Below are 21360 nucleotides of genomic sequence, written 5' to 3'. Positions count from 1 at the left end.
CACAGAATCACTAATTTCAAAGAATCTCTGGATAATATCACAGTGGTGGGGGTGACGGTGAGGGAGATACAGAAAAGCATGTCTATTTTCTACCATATGGGTAACAATAGCAGAAAACAAATATGTATACAAGAGAAGTTCTCCCAACTCTCTGTAAAACTCACTGGCAGGGGCAGAATGTTGAAACTTGTAGGCTTCTATCTTAAGCGTGTAAAGCTCTTCTCTCATTATTGGGATTACATGTTCACCGAAAATTTAGTAAGCTATTTAGGCAAGTATTAGGTAAATTATATAATATTATTCAAACTGATGAAATATGAGTTTCGAAAGAATTATTTCTATGAAATTTAAATTGAGTGGCACAAGGATCCTTCATAAAGACAGGTTGAAAGGAAAAATGGTGACAGCTAGACAACTTAACAAATTAGGAGGAAAGATATGCAAATCTAGAATTCAACACTCATGGAAGAAGAGGTTGTAAGCTCTAATATAAGATTTTTCTTTAAAAAACAAAATACTTCATTTATGTGCATATGTTTCTATATGTTATATGCATATGGAGAAAGACATCCAAGGTACCTATCTATTGTATATCTGGGTTTCCTATTTGTGTATCTTTTTGCCTTTTTTTTTTTTTTTTTTTACTATTTGACAGGTAGAGTCATAGACAGTGAGAGAGACAGAGAGAAAGGTCTTCCTTCCGTTGGTTCACTCCCCAAATGACCGCTGTGGCCAGCGCTGTGCCAATCTGAAGCCAGGAGCCAGGTGCTTCTTCCTGGTCTCTCATGTGGGTGCAGGGGCCCAAGGACTCAGGACATTCTCCGCTGCCTTCCTGGGCCACAGCAGAGAGCTGGACTGGAAGAGGAGCAACCAGGACTAGAACCGGCACCCATATGGGATGCCGGCGCCGCAGGTGGAGGATTAACCAAGTGAGCCACGGCTCCAGCCCCTGTTTTTTTGCTTTCAAAGTGGTAAGGGTGCAAGTTGAAGGAAAAGGAGACAGAATGTGAGGAAAAAGTTACATGATAAAGAAAATCATAAAAGGGTAGTGATTAAATCTCAATGGTAGCCATTTTAAGAATCATGTACTGTGGCCCAGTGGGTTAAGGCACTGCTGGAGATGCTGTATCCTTATCAGAGTGCTGGTTCAAGCCCTAGCTGCTTTGGTTCCTATCCAGCTCCCTGATAATTTGCTAGGGAAAGCTATAGAGGATGGTCCAAGTACTTGAGGCCCTACCACCCACGTGGGAGATCCAGACAGAGTTCTGGGTTCCTGACTTCTCCTTGACCTAGCTCTGGCTATTGTAGCCACTTAGAGAATGAACCAGCAGATAGAAATCCCTCCTGCTGTCACTCTGCCTTTCAAATATATAAATAGAGACAGACAGACAGAAAGACACTCATCAGCTGATTCACTTCCCAAATGCCAGTGATGGTTGGGGATTCCTAAGTCAGGAGCCAGGAGCAGTAACAATCCAGATCTGTCCCTGGATGGCATGAACCCAACTACTTGAGCTATCATCATGCCTCCTAGAGTCCACATCAGTAGGAAACTGGAATCAGAAGCTGGAGCCGGGGATCGAACCCAAGTACTCCAACCCAAGTAGTCAGTGTTGGATACAGGTGTCCTAACTGCCATGTTAACTACTAGGCCAAATGTCTGCCCCTGTTATGGAAGCAACTGTTAAGTACTTTTAACTTTCATTAATACTTTTTTTATAATTTGAATAATTTCCTGAGTGTTATTTTACATAGCAATAAGAAAATGAAGCTATTTTTTAATCTTGATTTTTTTTTAACAGAACCCATAGATTAACTCTGGTAGGACAAGGGGACAATCAGTGCCCAGATACTGTAGTTTCAACATCCTTTTGATCCTTGCTACATAAGAGGGAAAAACTGCAGTGAACCTCTGACAGCATCCAATTTCCAGATCCTAAAGCTCCATTCTCCAGGGAACCAACAGGTTGTTTCAAGCTGAGTACCACCCAGCCTCTGGTGCCACATTTTTCTTTTATTATTATTTTCACTTGATTTAGAAGACCCAGAGACAGCAACAGATTGATAGAGAATCTCCATTCATGGACTCATTCCCTAAACTCCTGCCATGTGGATGAACAGGAAGCCGGACCTGAAGCACAGTAGCTGGGACTTGAATTAGGCGCTCCGAGATGGTAGGTGGGCGTCTCAAAAGAAGACTTAAGCCATTGCACCAAATTCCTACCTGGGGGTGGCACACTTTCTTGTCCAGCTTTACATGCAGTAATTTAGTAAAAAGTTAACATGGCCTGTTTTTATCTACAGTCTACAGACTTGTTTATGATTCCAAATCAACTTGCCTTCTGGTGGATTTTCGTTATTTACCTTGGGGCCAGTGCTTCATTCAAGCAATGTCTGCCATGTTACAATCTTATTGTAGGGGCTTTCATTATCATTTGGCTTCCCAATAGATGGGGATCCTCATATTATAATGCGCCTCACTATGGGAGTCTTTGACATTATGTACCAATGATACAGTTCCGAGTATACTTCAGAAAGTTCACGGAAAATGGAATGAAAAGTTTATTTCAGTGCATAAAGATTTAGAAATCCCCACATAGTAATACATATTTTCCATGAACTTTCTAAAAATCCTGTACTTATAGGAAAAACAAACCTAAGCATATCTTTTTTCTTTTTTTGAAAATCACTTTAAAGGAAAAACATAGGGCCAAGTGTTTCTCACAGTACTTATGGCACAGCTTAGAATGCCTGCATCCCTTTCTGCCATCCCTGGGTTCCAGGCGCCATTCTGCTTTAGATCTGGCTTCCAACTAACAAGCACCCCGGGAGACAGGTTTTGGTTCAAGTCCTTGGGTCCCAGCTACCCACCCTGGAGACCCAGACAAAGTTCTCATCTCCTGCCTTTGGCTTAAGCCAATCCCGGCTTTTCAGGACATTTGGGGAGTGAACCAGCAGCTGTAAAATATTTCTGTCTCTTTTCTGTCACCCTTTTACATAAATAAAAATAATTAAAACTTTTTTAAAAAGGAAAAATGTAATTGAGAAAAAATCACTTCTTTACTAAAGAATTGGTTATTTATTTGAACGCCAGAGTTTCAGAGAGAGAGGAACAGACAGAGCGAGAGATCTTCCCACCATTGGTTCACTCCCCAAAAGGCTGTAATAGCCAGGGTTGGGCCAGGCTGAAGCCAGGAGCCTGGAACTCCATCCACCACTATCCTCCATGTGGGTGACAGGGGCTCAAGTACTTGGGCCCTCTTCTGTTGCATTCCCACGCTCATTAGCAGACAGCTGGATTAGGAGCAGAGCAGCCAGGACTTGAACCAGTGCTCCATATGGGATGCCAGAGTCACAAGTGGTGGCTTAACCTGCTGGGCCACAATGTTCCCCCTCCCCCCAAAACAAATTTTAAAAAGAAAATTATAACTTTGCTACAATGTAAACTATCAATTCAAGAAGCTCTAGGACCAAAGGTAAGAATCTAGCTCTTTTTACCATGTCATAGAAATTCTTCGGAGATCTTGCGAAGTTAATACTCATGTATTTTTTTTTTTTAAGATTTATTTATTTGAAAGGCAGAGTTACAGAGAGGCAGAGGCAGAGAGAGAGAGAGAGAGAGAGAGAGAGAAGTCTTCCATTCTGCTGGTTCATTCCCCAAATGGCTGCAATGGCTGGAGCTGGGCCAATCCAAAGTCAGGAGCTTCCGGGTCTCTTACGGGGGTGCAGGGACCCAAGGACTTGGGTCATCTTCAACTGCTTTCCCAAGCCATAGCAGAGAGCTAGATTGGAAACAGAGCAGCCAGGACTCGAACTGGTGCCCATATGGAATGCTGGCACTTCAAGCGGTTGCTTTACCTGCTACGCCACAGCACCAGCCCCCTTATGTATTTTTGAACACTTTTTCTTATCTTTCCCCCTTACCAATAAATCTTAACCCTTAGGCAATGGTAATGCTTAAACTAAAAACAATGAAACACAAGTCACCGACCTCAGTCTATTCTTTTTTCTCTACTAATTCAATTATTTGTTAGACAGGCCACTGCATATCTGTTGTCAGCTGTACCTAAGATTAACTCGTAGACAGAGGGGGAATTCAAATTCAGATATTTCCTTACTTGTCTATGTTTGTATAAGATAGGAAACGGTAAAACTGGAATTCAGATACATTTAGAACCCCCTGAATTGCACCTGAGCAGATACAATGGCACAGGACAAGGACATGAATCCTGCAGCCACCTCCCCCCACTTCACTCCCTCCCTTTCTACTATTAGCTCAGTTAGCCAAAATCTACCTTGAGAGTAGATTTCACAAGTTTTTTTTTTTAATGAAATAAATTAACCTGTATTGACCAGAAACCACTGAAACGTAGAAAAATAGTTAATACGTAAGTGCTTTAATGTTCTCAAAAAAATTGTTGGCTTTGCAGAGATCCTTTCACCTTAGTTGTAATCCAGAACTTTCCTCTCTGCTTTTGTCCAGGATGATTCAGGAGACAAGGACAGAACTTTCCAGAGGTATTACCTGCTAGCCCCAGTTTTCCACATTCAGTGCAAAACACACCCATTTACTCTGACTTAAAAGGACAAGGTTCTGGGGCAGCCACCGTGGGGCAGCAGGGACCCCTGCATCCCACGTAGGAGTGCCTGGGATAAAGTTCTGCATTAACCCAGCTTCCTGTAATGTGCGCCTTGGGAGGCAGTAGGTGAGGACTCAAGTGCTGGGGCTCTTGCTACTACATGGGAGACCCGGATGGAGTTCTGGAGTCCTGGGTCCAGCCTGGGTGCTGTGGGCATTTGAGGAATGAACTAGCGGATAGAAGATAAAGCTTTCATGCACACACTCTTTCTCTCTGCCTGCCTTTCTAATAAACATAAAGAAATAAAAAACTTTTTTAGAAAAAGGATGAGGACTGGGAAAGAAAAGTCTCTGATGTAGCATGTCAGGAGGTTCGTACCAGACTGTGATGGAAGCCGTTCCAGGTTCAAGCTCGTAGCTGTAGACATCTGAGTGCGCATGCCTTTGGCTTAGGCCTGAGCCACAGACAGCCAGCCTGCTTCACTTCGCGGCCCTTCTCATCCTGTCCTAATAATACATTTAGTTTTGTTTTCACTTACACACAGACATCCATCACACAGAGTTGTGACTACTACAATTAATATGAATGTCAATAGTATGTATTCTGTGCTCACCAAAAACCTTTTCTGCGAGAAGAAATAGGGTTAACTCCACACATCTCGTCTCCTGAAATAATTCAATGGTCAGCTACTGTATACTCTGTAATATACAAAATCAAACTTTTAAAGTCTTATTTCAAAAGCAGAAGTCAAATAAAGAAATCAACTAATTTCTTTAGCAGGATGGCATAGTTTATACATTATCTGTTTTGCATTTTTCTTTTCTATATCCAGCTCCTATAAAAACAGGCAATGTGGCTAGGTAGAAGAATTCTGATTTTGGTAATCAGGAGCATTGGTTTCTAGTCCTCACTCTGCCAACTTCTCTGGGCTTAGTTTCCTGATGTGTGGAAAGAAAAAGAAAGATGGGCAGATAACTCCTAAGATACCTTCCAATCTAATCCCCACTTTGGAGACCACTGATCCAGTCTATGATAAAGCCACCTTAATTTAAACTTTCCCTTGTACTAAATGTGAATCTTACTATCACACCTATTGGGGAAAAAGATCATCCTGTTACAGGACCAATCAAACATCTGCTCCAATATTTTACACACACACCCCAAAACAGAAGAGCTGTGGCAGCAGAAATAGAGTATTACCAACTGCTAGAGGAAATTTGTGGTTATCTGACCACACTGGCAAAGGACATTAGCAGACCAGAATTCAGAATGACAAAGAAGGCTGGAGGCGTTATGAAGTATGAAGCAGGTTCTTCCTCATGATAATCAACAAGGGTAGAAAACAGTGCAACTAAATCACAGCAGAAATGTTTTTTGGCTGTGTTTTAGATATGCCAGGAAGAAACTGAGTCACTTTCTTGCTTCTCGCATTCCTATGCTCCTGAAGCGGGAGAGGAGCAGGCGAACAGTGTTAGTCATCTGCAATTACTCACCGGATTTTCAAAGCTGTGATCATCTTCCCTTTAGAGCTTTCATCTAAGTATCTCTAAAAACTTTTGAGTATTAATTATACTAACCCTGTCTTGACATAACTCGAGGCTTTGATTAAAAATTACCTGCCCTAATTTCAGTTACTGTCTTCAGGTGTGGAGCCTCAAAAGTTCTAGAAGGGTCGAGCTTGGAAAGAGGCCGCGGCACACCGAGCCCCACCCTCCCATGTTACAGACCAGGTTTCTGAGTCTGCGGAGGTTACGGGACTGGCGATTCACCTCGCCACTCAAGAGGCGGATTTAGCATAGCATGAACCACATCCTGTTCTCCACAGCCTCACTTGAGTTGGTGCCAAAATAACAGTTCCTACCCAGCTTTTATCCACTCACCTCAAAAGGTATTAAAGAAAAAGAAGTCTACGGAGCAGTGTCTTAGACCTAAGGTCAGCATGTAAAGTGGGAAGCCTGTGGCCAAACCCAGAACAGGCCTTAAACAAATTTTTCTCTGCCTGAATTCTTCAGGATTGGGGTTACTCCCTCAAAATCAGTGTAATCAGGATGGGGTTAGTCATCTCTACGTGTGAGTCACGCATAACTTTGGAGATGAATGAGATGACTGGTGTTCAAATGCAACAAAACAGCCCCTCAGTGTTAGCATTTCCACTTGTCTGGTTAGTAACATTAGAGTTCAGGGTTAAGCAGTATGTTATCTGCAAGAGAGAACAGGTGAAATTTTTTATTTATTTGAAAAGCAGAGTTACAGGGTGGAGGGGGAAGGGAAAGAGAGAGAGAAAGAGAGAGAGAAAGAGAGAGAGAAAGAGAAGAGAGAGAGAGAGAGATCGATTGAGAGATCTTCCATCTGCTGGTTACTTCCCAACTGGCCATAATGGTCCGAGCTGGGCCAGACAGAAGCCAGAAGCCTGGAGCTTCTTCTGGGTCTCCCACATAGGAGCAGGTGCCCAAGCACTTGAGCCATCTTCTGCTGCTTTCCCAGGAGCATTAGCAGGGAGCTGGATCAGAAGTAGAGCATCTGGGTCTTGAACTGGAGCTCATAAGGGATTCCAGCACTGCTGGCAGTGGCTTAACCTGCTACGCCACAGCGCCAGCCCGACAGGATTTTTTAAAATGTGACCTCTAGGCCGGTGCCGCGGCTCACTAGGCTATTCTTCTGCCTGCGGCGCAGGCACACGGGGTTCTAGTCCCGGTCGGGGCACCAGATTCTGTCCCGGTTGCTCCTCTTCCAGTCCAGCTCTCTGCTGTGGCCCGGGAGGGCAGTGGAGGATGGCCCAAGTGCTTGGGCCCTGCACCCGCATGGGAGACTAGGAGGAGGCACCTGGCTCCTGGCTTTGGATCAGCATGGTGCGCCAGCTGCAGCAGCCATTGGGGGGTGAACCAACGGTAAAGAAAGACCTTTCTCTCTGTCTCTCTCTCTCTCACTGTCCACTCTGCCTGTCCAAAAAAAAAAAAAAAAAAAAGTGACCTATAGTGCCCATATTTCTCTGGGGCCACTGGAACACAGACAGAACAATGAACTATGCATGTGAGTGAGAAACAAAGAAAAGAATGTTTCTGTTAATTCACAATACGAAACAGGTCTGGCCTTCAAATGCCACAATTATCTCAAGGAAAGATCATACTGACACGGTTCAAAGTTCAACAACCAGAGCTGGCTCCTCCACTCATGAGATGCCATGCTTTTTACTTCGTCTCTTGCAGCCTCAGTTTTCTCATCTAAAAAGTGGGATAATAGTCAACTCCCTTCACAGAACTGTTGCAAGAATAATACAAATGAACAATAAACTTGCTTCCAAACAATTGGTCTATCTTTACGCCAAGTATTTGGCCTTTAATGGTTTGTGTAGTTGCAAAGAACAAAGGCATTCCTAGGGTACTTCCTGAATGATACCATTTTTCTTCCCTCTTGGAAAGCAGCTTTTGAAAATGATTTGTTTTTGTTTGAGGGAACAGGCCTTACATTAACCATTCTTACAACCATTACGTTTGTTTCTTCAGAGACATTCAGAAAATGAGGTGAGATTTCATTGATCTGGGCTAACCTAGAGCATCCGATCCGAATCCAGCATTCCCTGTCTCCACCCTTGGCATAGCTTTCTGTTGTCTTCTGCCTTTTACTCTGCTTAACGCAGTTCCATTTCTCAAAGGAGACACAAGGGAGGAAAAAACAAAGCTCTGAGTAATAGTTAAAAACACAGATAAGTAGTTAATAGAGTACAAGGTCTAGAAGTTTCATGACCTAAAAGCAAAGACCACTAGGGAATAAACATTGTTCATTGTACCTTCACAACGGCACAAGCTGGCAGCCCTCATAACATAGATTTTACTCCAAAAGCAGCACAGAAATTAAGTTGATAGAGATCATCGTAGTATTCCTCTGACTCTATCATCTCTTTCAAATACTCAGTTTAATCTGGCAATGGTGAGGTCAGTTATTCAACAGAAAAAATGCCGGGAGATCTCTCTGATTAATGTTCTGCCAAAAATAAAGAATTGGCTTTCCTCATAGATTTATCACAGTTCTACTCCACGTTGGAGATGAGGCAGGATACTGGCAAAATATAAGGTCAGGTGTTCCTTACAGAAGTTACCAGTCCCCTAGAATCATGAATTCAGATTCATTTCAGAAAATAAATTCTATCCCTAACTGAAATGAGGTTTTTTATGTGCCCTGTAAATGTCTCTAATCTCTTTTGTTCTCATGCGCCATCTAGTGTTACTGCAGGGAACATTTCGCTAAATTCCCCGTGAGCCCAGACCCCGCTAGGAAGAAGAAAGCCTTGTCTGGAAAGAGATTATTTAACACAATATCCTCACTTTCATGGTCCATATGAAGCCAACTCACTGCTTTCTGGAAGTGAAATGTAAATAATTCTGGAGAAATTCAGGACTAGATTTTATTCTGGGATCCTGGAGAACATTCTCCATTAGATGATTTGTTTACTATTCATTATCATCACCATTTGCTAATAGTTTCAGCAGCACAGATTTGAAATATCCACACTGTTGATTAAAGAGAATTGAGTATCACAGTGACTTTGGAGTGAGAGAAATAACTGACTTGGGGTAATAGGTTCGCCTCACTCCGACCCTGTTCCTTCCTCTGGAAATGGGCACCATCACTGCTGTCACTGGCATCACATCTACCCCAGAGGGCACTTAGGAAGGGGAAAAAGGGAATGTGTGCTGGCAGTTCCTGAGCCACAGATGCATTCCATTCAAGGCAGTCACTTAATAGTGAATAAATAGTCTTACAACATGGCGTTCTAGAAAGTCAACTCTCTCCAGATCCACACCCATCAGGACAAGCCAAATACAGGTTTGTTCAGCAGCGGGACTTGAACAGCTCTTCCCCCAGGAGGGACGGTGCAGTGTGAAGGGCCCTAGTGGTGTCAGGTAGGGCTCCAAGTCTGGACCTCCCCTTACCAAGCAGGTGACCTCTGACTTTGCACTTGACTTCTCTGTGGGGAAGCTGCGACTTCTTTCAAGTAGGGATGATGATAATACCCTTCTCACTGTTTTTGTGAGGATTCAGTGAGCTGACAGGTGGACCTAACACAGCAAATACTCATCCAAATTAGCTTTACTTAATTCCTAGCTGTATTCTGAAGCAAAACCAAAAATATTTATAACAGTCATACACTATTATATTATTATTATTATATTATTAAGAAATGCTACCTTTCTCAGAGGTCTTTTTGACAGAGGTGTTTCTATTTTAAACAATAATGACTTCTTTAATTCTTTCGCATTTGTGCCGTGTGCTTTCCCTCATATTCCATGGACACCTCACAGCACTCTGAGGTAGGAGACCATAACCATTTCCATCCTGTACAGAGGAGAACCTGAAGCCTTGGATGAAAAGCTCACAGAGCTGGGCCACAGGATCCCAGTCCAGGAATGTTTATAACCCACTATGATGTTAAACAGGAATATCTAGGAATTTACTTATATAACATTTAAAGGAAAGTCTACAGTAACAGAAATATCATAAGCTGGTTGGCTTATCAAGCACAGAAATTTCTCACAGTCTTGGAGACCGAGAAATCCCAGATCAAGGTAGGTGTGGTGAGGACACGGTTTCCAGCCCACTCGCTGGCAGTACCACCTGCTGCATCTTCACACGGCGGAAGGGCCAACTAAGGCTTTGGGCACACATCTTTATGAGGGCTCTGTCCTGCTGATTTAACCATCTCCCAAGGCCCCCACCTCCTAATACCATTACCTTAGGGGTTAGGATTTCTTCTTCTTCTTCTTTTTTTTTTTTTTTTTTTTTTGACAGGCAGAGTTAGTGAAAGAGAGAGACAGAGAGAACGGTTTTCCTTCGGTTGGTTCACCCCCAAAATGGCCACTACAGCTGGAGCTGCGCTGATCCGAAGCCAGGAGCCAAGCGCTTCCTCCTGGTCTCCCATGCAGGTGCAGGGGCCCAAGCACCTGGGCCATCCTCCACTGCCTTCCCGGGCCACAGCAGAGAGCTGGACTGGAAGAGGAGCAACCGGGACTAGAACCTGGTGCCCATATGGGATGCTGGCGCCGCAGGTGGAGGATTAGCCAAGTGAGCCACGGCGCCAGCCCCAAGGGGTTAGGATTTCAACAAATTGGGAGAGAACACAAACATTGACACCATGGTAGGATTTCTCTGTTGGAGTCTCTAACTGCTCTTCTAAAAACTAGTTAGAGTTCATATTGTCTAATTCAGAATTCAAAAGGCATAAGAGAATCTATTCTTATGTAAATAGCACATCAAAATATACTTGTATTAAATTTATATGTAAAATATGCAAAATCATACAACTCACTTGATTAATCTCACAAATTCTTATCTTATTCTATAATAAACATATTACAATGTCATCTCTTGGTGTGGGTATTATGCTACAGCATGTTAAACCGCCACTTGGGACACCCACATCTCATATCAAAGTTCCCGTGTTCAATTCCAGCGACTCTGCTTCTGATCAGCTTTCTACCAGTGCACGTTGGAGACAACAAACACTGGCCGCAGTACTGAGCCCCCGCGATGTACAAGGATTGAAGCAGCAGACAGAACATTTCTTTGTTTCTCTCCTTTTCTATCAGTTTTTCAAATGAGTATGTTTTATTTTTTCAAAGATTTATTTTATTTGAGAGACAAGTTACAGAGAAAGGTAGAGAGAGAGAAAGAGAAAGAGAGAGGGAGAGATCTTCTTATCAACTGGTTCACTCCCCAAATGACTGCAATGGCCCTGGGCTGGGCCAGGCCAAAGCCAGGAGCCAGGAGCCTCTTCCCAGTTTCCCGCAGGGTGCAGGGTGCAGGGGCCCAAGGACTTGGTCCAGCCTCTGCTGCTTTCCCAGGCACACACATTAGCAGGGAGGCGGATTGGAAGTGGAACAGCCAGGACTTGAACCTTCACCCATATGGGATGCTGGCGCTGCAGGCTGGAGATTTAACCCACTCTGCCACAGCACCGGCCCCTCAAATAGATATTTTTTAAATGCCACCTCTTTAATTATTCATTTTCTTATTTTAGGAAATTTAAAATAAGGGGGAAATCTGCCATGAGTCAACCTAAACACTGGCAACAAACAGCATCATTGCTTGCAGTTTGCTTTTATTACCCTCAAGACAGCCAAACATACTTATGAGGAATAGGATGATAATAGTATCAGGACATACACATTCCTTAATATTCAATTAGCACAACTGGAAAGGAGCTGCTTGCTGTTAGGGCACTGACGTAATAGACAGTACTGAACTCAATCTAAGCCCCATAGATCATCCTCTGCAGCCAAGTCTGCAGTGACCTGGCCAAGAATTGAATTTGGTGGTGGACCTGAGATTAGAGAACCGAGCTCTTGACAAATGAAGGTGTGAGTGAAGTAATTGTGCTTGGTACAGAAGGAAGGAGCAGATCACATCCCTGACCATAATCTCTCCCTTAAGACCCTTGGCATGCTCTTTACAGCGCTCATGACTGATGCGTTCATTGGCGTCCTATCTTTTTAATGGACAAGCAAAAAACTGGATATGTTTATGTCATAAAACTCGCTATTTCCAAATAGGCATACATTAATCAAATTAGCTAAATCAAGTATATGCATTACCTCACATACCTATCACAGCAACAAAAGAGCATTGACTCAAACAGGCATCCATCTGAGCAGAGGCAAAGCATATCTATTCTGGGAACCCACTGACCTAAATTACAACCCTATGAGCAAGGCAGTAAACAACAACAACAACAACAACAAGTACTTGGTTCGCTCTCCGAACGAGGCAAGTCCTCAGACCTCTGCCCATGACACTGGCCCAGCCTCTGTAGAAGGAAGCCAGAGCACTCCCAGGCGAGAGAGGAAATTCAACTAACAGGCAAAAAGTGATACGCTAATCAAAATGACATTTATGGTTATTAAGAAACCATCTCCATTTCAGTAAGTCCTTCCAGTGGAATAAATCACTAGTCCTTGCACTTCTAATGAGCATGCTTACAATAACAGAACAATAATGAATTAACATTGTCCATTAATTCATAGTTTTCCTGGGTACTACCGCCTTCTAGAAACTGTAAGATGAATCCGTAACAATAAAGTCCCTAAAGACCAATGCATATGAAAGTGATATCCACAGGTCATGAAAAGAAAAGAATTATAGGTCTTCATTTCTACTTAACTCATAACAGCTTCTAAATATCCTTTCTAATCTTAATGAAATGCAAAAAAAAAAAAGCATGAACACTTTCACTTTAGACAGCCAGGTTGAAACTTGAATTAATCCAAATGCACTTAATAAATGAGCTCTTCCGTACTACAGAACATTATTCTTGTTAAGCCATTTGTCAAACTCGTATTCTGACATTTCACATTAGCATTCATCATGATTCCATAATACAGAATTATGTAGTTAGGAACTTAATGGCTATTTTGTTGTACGGATTTGGAGAACTATAAACCCGAACCTTGGTATTTATCCCAACGCTTTTAAGAATAAAGAATTTTTAAAAATGTATGCAGGCCAAAAGCAGGATAGTCACGCCTGACTTTCATCAACACAGTGCTTAAGAGTTTTTAGAATGGTTCATAATTATTGCACCGATTATATTGGCTGCCAAAGTGCCAAATACTGGGTGCTTTAATTTACCATATAATTGTGGGTTTTTCCTTTTTCATTTTTTTAGGATTTATTTATTTGAAAGGTAGAGTGACGGAGAAAGAGAGAGAGCAAGTGAACGAGGGCACAGGAGAGAGAATGAACCATCTTCCATCCACTGGTTCACTTCCCATATGCCTGCAACAGTTAGGGCTGGGTCAGGCCACAGTCAGAAGTCCAGAACTACACTTAGGTCTCTGCATGGGTGGCAGGAAGCTAAGCACCTGGGCCACCATCTGCTGCCTTCCCAGGTGAAGCAGCAGAAAGCTGGGTCAGAAGGGCAGCAGGCAGAACTGGCATTCCGATACGGGATGAGGATGTCCCAAGGGTGACTTCACCCATTGTGCCCCACTATTTCAATGTTGTTTTGCCTAATTCTGACATAATACTTGGCTTCAGAACATTGGAAATAGCAATCAAAGACATTAAATGAACATAAGGACCATTGAGTACGCTGAAATTGAGGTAGAGGAGAACCAAGTTCTCTAAACAAAAGTGCCTATAGAACAATAGGGCTTTATATTGTTTACAAAACATCTTCGATGTTGAGGGATGTTTCTTCCCTGCAGACAGAGAAAGAAAGGTGAGGAAAGAAGTCCCAGGTGCCATAACCCTTTCTAGGAGGCACCTGTACACTTGAACTTGTTACTGTGACACCATGGTAGAGTGCTTGCTTGTGTCCCCGTCCCTACCCACCCCCTCAGGTTTCAAAATAAAATCTCACTTTGAAGAAAAAATGGAAAGGGAAAATATCAGATATAGAATTATAACTAATTTTACTCAATGAAAACACAAATTCACAGACTAATACTTGTCAAATTTACTAGGGAAAAAAAACAAATTTGCTGAATGCTACACTATATGTTTTCAACTATAGTTTTACTGTCTAAACAAAATTTTAAGAATAAATTTAAGAATAAAATAGTTTTCTTAAAACTGAGAATGAAATCTATATCCAGTGGTTGTTTCAAACTTCCAGTCAAAACATCTTATACACATCTTAGTGAGCAAAGCCTATAGTAGTTACAAAACATGACAAATAGGTATTCTTCCAAATCATTCTGTTTTAAATACAATTCAAGCCTGGGGTTTCTGAGCAGGAAATCTGGGGGGAGGCCCAAGCATGTTTTTAAAATAAACTTTTTAAAAGGTAGGAAATTCTGAAACACAGATAGGCCTCAGAATCACCACTCTAGACTAACAGTTCTCCAAGTGTGGCCCCTGGATCAGCAATATCTAGGAATTTGGTCTAAATGGAACACTGAATTCGACACTCAGAGTTTGGGGGCAGGTGGGGAGGCAGGATGAAGGGACAGGGGCAGTGGGGTAGTGACTTTAATAAGCTCTAAAGGTGATTCTGGCACATGTCAAAGTTAGTATTGCTGTTTAACCCCAAATCCTCTGTCTTGTAATTACTAAAACAAAGCTACCAGACCTTCACCAGGCTTCCTTCTGTACTGTCTAAATTCAACACATGAATCAACAGCAGTGTGTCTGGAATGACACATCAAAGCTCTACGCACAGACCAAGTCCAATAGAAGAAAAATATTTAAATAATTTGAAAGAAAAAAATGCTTTTCTCTGAGTCACCTCACCCTGAGAGTGTAGAAGGAAGGAGTGCTTGACAAGCAGCCAAGAACCAGGTGTGATTAGGTCTGGATCTCCAGGAACAACTAGGATCGTGGCACTTGGAGAAGAAGAGTAAAAAAAATAACCCAGGTAAAGAACAGAGCCAGTTCAGAGGCTTACATCTCCATATTAACACATACAAGAAGCACAGAGATGATTAACATAGCCACACCGTGAGTAAAATGTTCAGAAAGGGAAGGAGATGGACTTGGAAAAAGGCAACAAATTGAGATGCACCTTGTAGGTCTGGGAAGTCTGGAGTTTATCTGGATATGTGGTATGTTATAAGTTGGAAACTGTCAAGATCAAACTCTTTCTTTTCAGGCCCTGGGAGATGACCCCAGCTGGAGCACAGGGGATGCAATAGGGAGACACTGCCGGAGGGTGCTTGAAATGGAAGGAGTTGGCTGAACCAGAGCAGTGGCTGGAGGAACGGATGGGAGGAACAATTTTGTGAGGCTCCTCTGAACTTTCGGAGATATCCTTTGTTACCAGCATGGGGCGAAAGAGCCAAATGGGACCTCAGGAAAGGTGAGACCCTTAACTCAGACAAACTTAGAATACAAACATAAACCCTATTCCATCCTGGACAGGCTGAAGTTCCAAAGTCTGGTAACAGAAAAACAAGTGATGTTTGGGGCAATAGGTAAGATGGGGCTTGAGATACCTGCACAACATATCACAGTGTCTGGGTTCAAGTCCCAGCTCCACTTCTGACTGCAGCTTCCTGTGAATGCACACCCTGGGAGGCAGGAGCTGAAGGCTCAAATACTTGGGCCCTGCCATCACTTGGGAAATCAGGATTGAGTCCCAGGCTGCTAGCTTTCGCCTGGCCCCATCCTGGCTCTTACAGGCATCTGAGGAATCAAACAGTGGATGGAAGATCTCTGTCTCTTTTTCTCTCTCCTCCCACCCCCCCAATTCTCCCTTTCAAATAAATTTTTTTCACAAAGCACTAAACAAAAAAGAATTATAGCTGTGGATCTTTATTTCATAAAGGAACTTCAGTGAAACTACTCTCAAAAGCTGAAAGAAAAATGCAAACAGTACTAATATTTTTAAACAATAATCGATGTGACACACTTATAAAATGGAATGACTATTTGAAATCAGAGGAGGTGAAATGGGCACATTCTCAGAGCCAGGAGAGAGCCACAAGATTTCTCCCTTTCAAGTTTCAGGTAGCCGCGTCTGGAGGAAGCCAACTTCCTTCCTGACTAGTAAGCATCACTGGGAAGATGACGACGCACAAGCAAAATCCAGGCCAGAGAAGGACAGCTTCTTCCTGGGCATAAGACTTCACACATGGTCCAAGAGCTAATATCTACAGCCCTACTAAATTGGGTTAGTGAGTACAGTTTACATTCAAGGCTAGAAAGTCAGCCTTCCCAACCCTGGAGAATGTTAGCAGCACCAATTTGGGATGTGGGAGGGGACAGGCCATCGAGAAAGCATACACTGCAGACTGTAGAGTAAAATACTTAATGAATAAATGAAGTGACTCTGTAACACACAAACTTAATTTTTTCATCTTCTCCTAGAGTACATATTTTCCATTTCATTCAACAAGAGATGTTCATAACAAGAATATTCATAAGCCAGTTTCCTAAAAATAATTTATGAGGATCTTCAAAACGTTCCTGGAAAGTTCATGTTATGAAAAAAGTTTGCAAGAATTTCAAACTGTATCTTTTAACTCCATTTTCCCATTCACTGTTTGAAGTACTTTCATATTGGCTTCAGAAAAGCTTTACAGCATAGAGAAAACTGAACTATTACAAGGTTGGATGTTAAGACTATGAAACACTGAATTCCTTTTGGGGGCAGGTTCCTGCATTTTCTAGATTTCTAGAGGATAGATACCAAAAATAATAGCTTGATTACATCTGGGTAGTGCTACTATCATTCTTTGGTGGACATGTCTGGATTTTCTAGGCTTTCTGCAACAGAAATACTTTGTGTCTACAGTTTAAAATAAAAAGATAATTCCTAACAGAAAGAAAGCATACATTCTGGCTTCCAACTCTACTGCTCCTCCTTAGTTCCAGTTACTCTTGACCTACAGGGAGCGAACTGTCTAAACAGCAGCCATTGGGCCCCTTTAACACATAAAGTCCTTGGGCACTGTTTGATTTCTACTTGAAAGCTGGTTTACCCACATCACAAATCACAGTGCCATCACAAATCAGTTCATTTTCTGCTAATGCGCACCCTGGCAGACAGCTGAAGACAGTTCAAATACTTGGGTGCCTGCCACCCACCTGGGACACCTGGTTTGAGTTTTGGCCTCTTGGCTTTGGCCTGGTCCAGCCCCAGCTATTGCAGACATTTGGGGAGTAAACTAGCAGATGAACAACCTCTCCCCACACTACACTTCTGCCTTTCAAATAAAATAATTTAAAATGTAAAGCTAACCACGGGGTTCAACTAAACTTTAAAAATGTAGTCTACAGCATAATCAAGAAACCCACCCAGCAGGTCCCTATCTATTCATCTGATCTTATCTCCTACTTTCACTCCCATCCCCCAAACTCCCATCACTACCTCGGTAACCCTCCCACTCTGTCCAGCTACACCAATTTATATCCATCTCTAGAATCAAGCAACTGCAAAGGCGTCCCCAGAGGTCAAGTCCATGCCAGCTGCAGATCAAACGTCATCTCTTCAGAGAAGACTCTGTAGTATCTCTCTGCCTGATCGTCACTGCACCAAGAAATGCAGATACTCAGTCAGAGTGGACCGGCACCCTGGACAAGACGTCAGTTACGGCCTACACTCTCCATCTCTGCGCTACTTGGCAGAGAAAAGGCTAGGCTTTTCCTCACACACCAGAGTGCATCTGCACTCTCTGATTGTGCTCCTACCAGCCATAACTTAAGTCGCTGGCTGAGAGGAAAGCTAATTATGTCCTTGAAGAGGGCACAGAATCCCTGGAATTTTGAATATAAATGTCAATTCTAGAACTAATTTGAAAGGGTTGTCTTCTTGCCTAAACTCGAGTGAACAGTTCTAGCTCTGTACAGATACAATTATCCTCTCATTAAGTTGCTAAAATCAAAGCTAGGAGTCATCTAAGTAATAGCACATTTACTAAATTAAAATCAGAACTAAATAGAACTAAAAACTTTGCATGGCATACAAATATAGTTAAGCTCTTAGATTGTTAGGAAAAGTTGGATGGAAGGATAGGGTGAAAAATCCTACACTTTATGGTTATAATATAAACATGGGGCCTCCCACTGAAAGTATCCGGGATATTATTAGGGTCCTGGATTTGAGAACGAACAAATCATAGCTGGAGCAGTTCTAATCCTACATATTGGCTGAGTCCATCTCAAAAATGGTAGAAATAAAAAAGCAACAGGCATAGATTCTTAGTTAATGAAACAAAAAAACGGGAAAACACCACGTTGGAACTGAACTACTATCTGACTGTTTAATGAGGAGATGGAATTCATTTGATTTCAAGCTTTTCCTTCATAAACTACCTCACTCTGAGTTTATAAATCTCCCTTATTTTTTCTTTTACTTTAAAATTAGATAGACTGTTGTTTTTCCTTTTGTTAATCTCACTATTTTCTATCTGATATGGAAAAGACACCAACAAAGGGTAGCGGGGATGGGGAAGAGATGGGAGGAAGAATGGGCAGGCCCACCTCTCTTCTCACCTGTTACAGAGGAGCATGACTTGGCAATGGATTGGAAAGGAACAGTCAACTCCTTGCTATTCCAATGTAAAAAATAACACTTTTTCCCCTTTTTTGTGTTTCTAACTGTGATTTTCTAGGTGATTGCTGGTTGTGGTACTGAGCTTTGAAACAAATTAATGGCTAGCTAGGACAGAAATCATCACTGCTCATTAGGGATTTACAGACACCTTCTAGAAACCATTCCACAAAGAGACCAAGAAGCCACCCAGGTAAGGACAGGCAGGGTGGTTTGTCTAGGAACTTGAGGGTTTCCGAAAAGAGCACTATTATGTTAATTCCACCCAGGGACGCCTGCCTGCAGACCTCGGCTCTGCTGTTCACAGGTAAAGGTCAGAGGCCAGATCATCAACATCAAAGATCCCAGGCAGCTTTTGTGTTGCAACAGGACAGCTGTGAGCTGTGCCTGTGAGATGCAGCGGGTGCTTTTACACCAAAAAAGAGAGGAAGGAATGGATTTCTCCAAGCTCCCAGGCAAGTAAGGAGACTTTTAAGAACTTCATTCTTTTGGGGAAACAAAGCCTGTTGACTGAATGTGGTTGGGTTCTGCTCCCTACAGAACAAAAATAGGCATTTTTTTTAACTTTTATTTAGTAAATATAACTCTATACAAGCTTGTTCCTCACTTTTTCTCACTAGAAGCTGAGTCCTCGGCTCTGGTCCCTCTGTGCCTAGTCCTTAGCCTGGTTTTGTGAGAATGTGAGGACTGGTTCCGATCATTCTCCTTACGGACCCTTTTCATGGCTGCGACATATCTGCCTTGCCTTGGCCACCTATCTCAAATTCATGTCAGGGGCATGTCCGCAAGCTTGCATGGGTCCTCTGTGGAAAATAGCAAGTACTGTAGCGCAGAGTTGGAGTCATGGTTACAAAGCCGGTTTTGAACCATGCTTACATCTTGTCTATGAAGACACCGTCACTTATTCATTATTAAAGTCTGCACAAAGGAATACACTTGTGTTTATAGAAAGGCTTTAAAAGCCATGGTGTATCCAGACACTTCAACTTTTTTTTGATCAAGTATTTACCACCCAATTTCAAGTATTTCCTTGTCTTTCCCTACATCACCGCACAATCCGTGTCCCTTTTTTAGTTTTGATAAGGAAGAAAATCTGAGACATCTTGGAGGAATAAAACATAGATACTATTTTAAATGAGTTGTTTTCAATAAGTATATCTTTAAATATGAAATAAACAAGTCTAAAATCAAACTATGAAGAAGGCATTTTTCTGACCCATTGGTTACAATTGCTAAATATTAGGCCATACTTGTAGACCTACTATGGTCTTAGTAACTCGGGATTTACTTGGCAAAGTGCTCTTGTCTCTTAAAATCACCTGCCGAATTAATAGTAACTGGAACTGTAGTTATTACTGTATGGTATTTTAGATACTTCATCTTTGGCACCAGAGTTAAATGTTTTGCATAGGCTCTGGGTTTAAGTTCCTGAAGCCTCCGCTACTGTTTTTCCCTTTATGACACCTGAAGATGTTGACTGCACATTCTCCACCCAAAGTGTTCACGGCAAACACAAAATCACAATTTGAAATGGTTCTTTACTATTGAAATGATATCTCTATCAATAAGCTATCATGCCCAGCACCCAAAGAACACCAAAGGTCCTAATTTTCAACTGCTAAAATTTATGGTCTCCCATTTACCTTTGACTTCTGAGTTTTTTTTTTTTTTTTTCAAATAATCCAATAATCTGAGAATGAGTCAGTTTAGTGCTGATGCAGGCTAATTTTGAATTTTAAAATCAGTTATTTCTGTGCTGTACCAAATCACCTCAAAAAAGCAATCAATTATGACATCAGTTTACCAGAATAGCATGGAACACTTTTTCCTAGAATGGCCCAAGAATATAAATAAAGTAAGTAAGTAAAAAGTATCCTTAATCTCATTTTGCAAGTGGGTTGCAGGTTCAAGGGTAAAATTCCACCCCGTGAATAAACTGTAGTCAAAAATGACAGAGGTTAGAAACATCAACATCAAGATCTTTAACCTTAGCGCACCGATTTTCTTTAAACCACACAAAAAGTCCTTTCCCCCAGACTTCGTCGGCAGCAAACCAGTCACACGAGGACGAAGCTCGTGGTTACGAAAACCTTTCCCAGCTGCAGATTCCAAAGCTGATAAAGACAGGGACCAGAGAGAAGCGCGCAAAGCTGCCCCCTTACCTGAGGTGAAGCAGGTACACGAGCTTTGTTACCACAGTAACCATCTTCCCCAGGGCGAGGGCAGCGGACGCCAGGGTCACCAGGAGCGAGCAAAGGCGACCGTGAGCGCCGCGGCCAGAAGCGTCCCTAAGCACTTTGTGCGCGACACACCTCCTCGGTGCAGCCCTCCCTCGCCCTTCACGCTCAACCACTAGCCTGTCGTTTCTGCTCCATCAGCCAAGAGCTGCCAGAGGACCCGACTGGCTGGCGCGTGGACACCAGGAGGCGGAGGAGGAGGAGTGCGAGCGGGAGCCGGGCGGGCAGGCTGAGCGGCTCCAGCGGGCGGAGGCCCCGGGACTCCGCTGCAGCCGCACGCTATTGGCCAGAGAGGATGGGCTTTCCAGGGTAATCAGCCTCAGCTGCCACACGAACCCCGCGGCTTCCCCGAGCCGCGTGCCAGCAGTTGATGGTGCAAAGCAAAGCGGCCCTAGGTACTGAGCATGCTCGGCTTCCCCGCGGCTCTCACCGGCGTCTCTCAACTGTTGACTTCCCTTGATTTGAGGAAGGGAGGAAGCACAGGTGAGATGCCTTGGAAGTGAGAGGACCGCCTCCTCATCCCCACCCCACCCCCACATTGTTCTGTGCTTGGCCA

At 42.8% G+C, this 21360-nt stretch overlaps 1 protein-coding gene across 1 annotated transcript in view; it reads right to left on the bottom strand.

The window, feature by feature from the left end:
• The window catches only part of ARHGAP18 (Rho GTPase activating protein 18), a 189736-nt gene extending 168662 nt beyond the window's left edge, over positions 1 to 21074 (bottom strand). Inside the window, exon 1 of the mRNA XM_070073608.2 lies at positions 20730 to 21074. Coding sequence (XP_069929709.1) covers positions 20730 to 20773 — 44 coding nt within the window. The 5' untranslated portion in view covers positions 20774 to 21074. The remainder of the gene's footprint in view (positions 1 to 20729) is intronic.
• Between the last annotated feature and the right edge of the window lie 286 nt (positions 21075 to 21360).

This window comes from Oryctolagus cuniculus, chromosome 5, assembly GCF_051225735.1.
Source record: "Oryctolagus cuniculus isolate XC-2025 breed Fujian yellow rabbit chromosome 5, ASM5122573v1, whole genome shotgun sequence".
NCBI classification, from domain to species: domain Eukaryota; kingdom Metazoa; phylum Chordata; class Mammalia; order Lagomorpha; family Leporidae; genus Oryctolagus; species Oryctolagus cuniculus.
The sequence above is the reverse complement of the archived record's forward strand: the minus strand, read 5'-3'. Positions and strand labels throughout refer to the sequence as shown.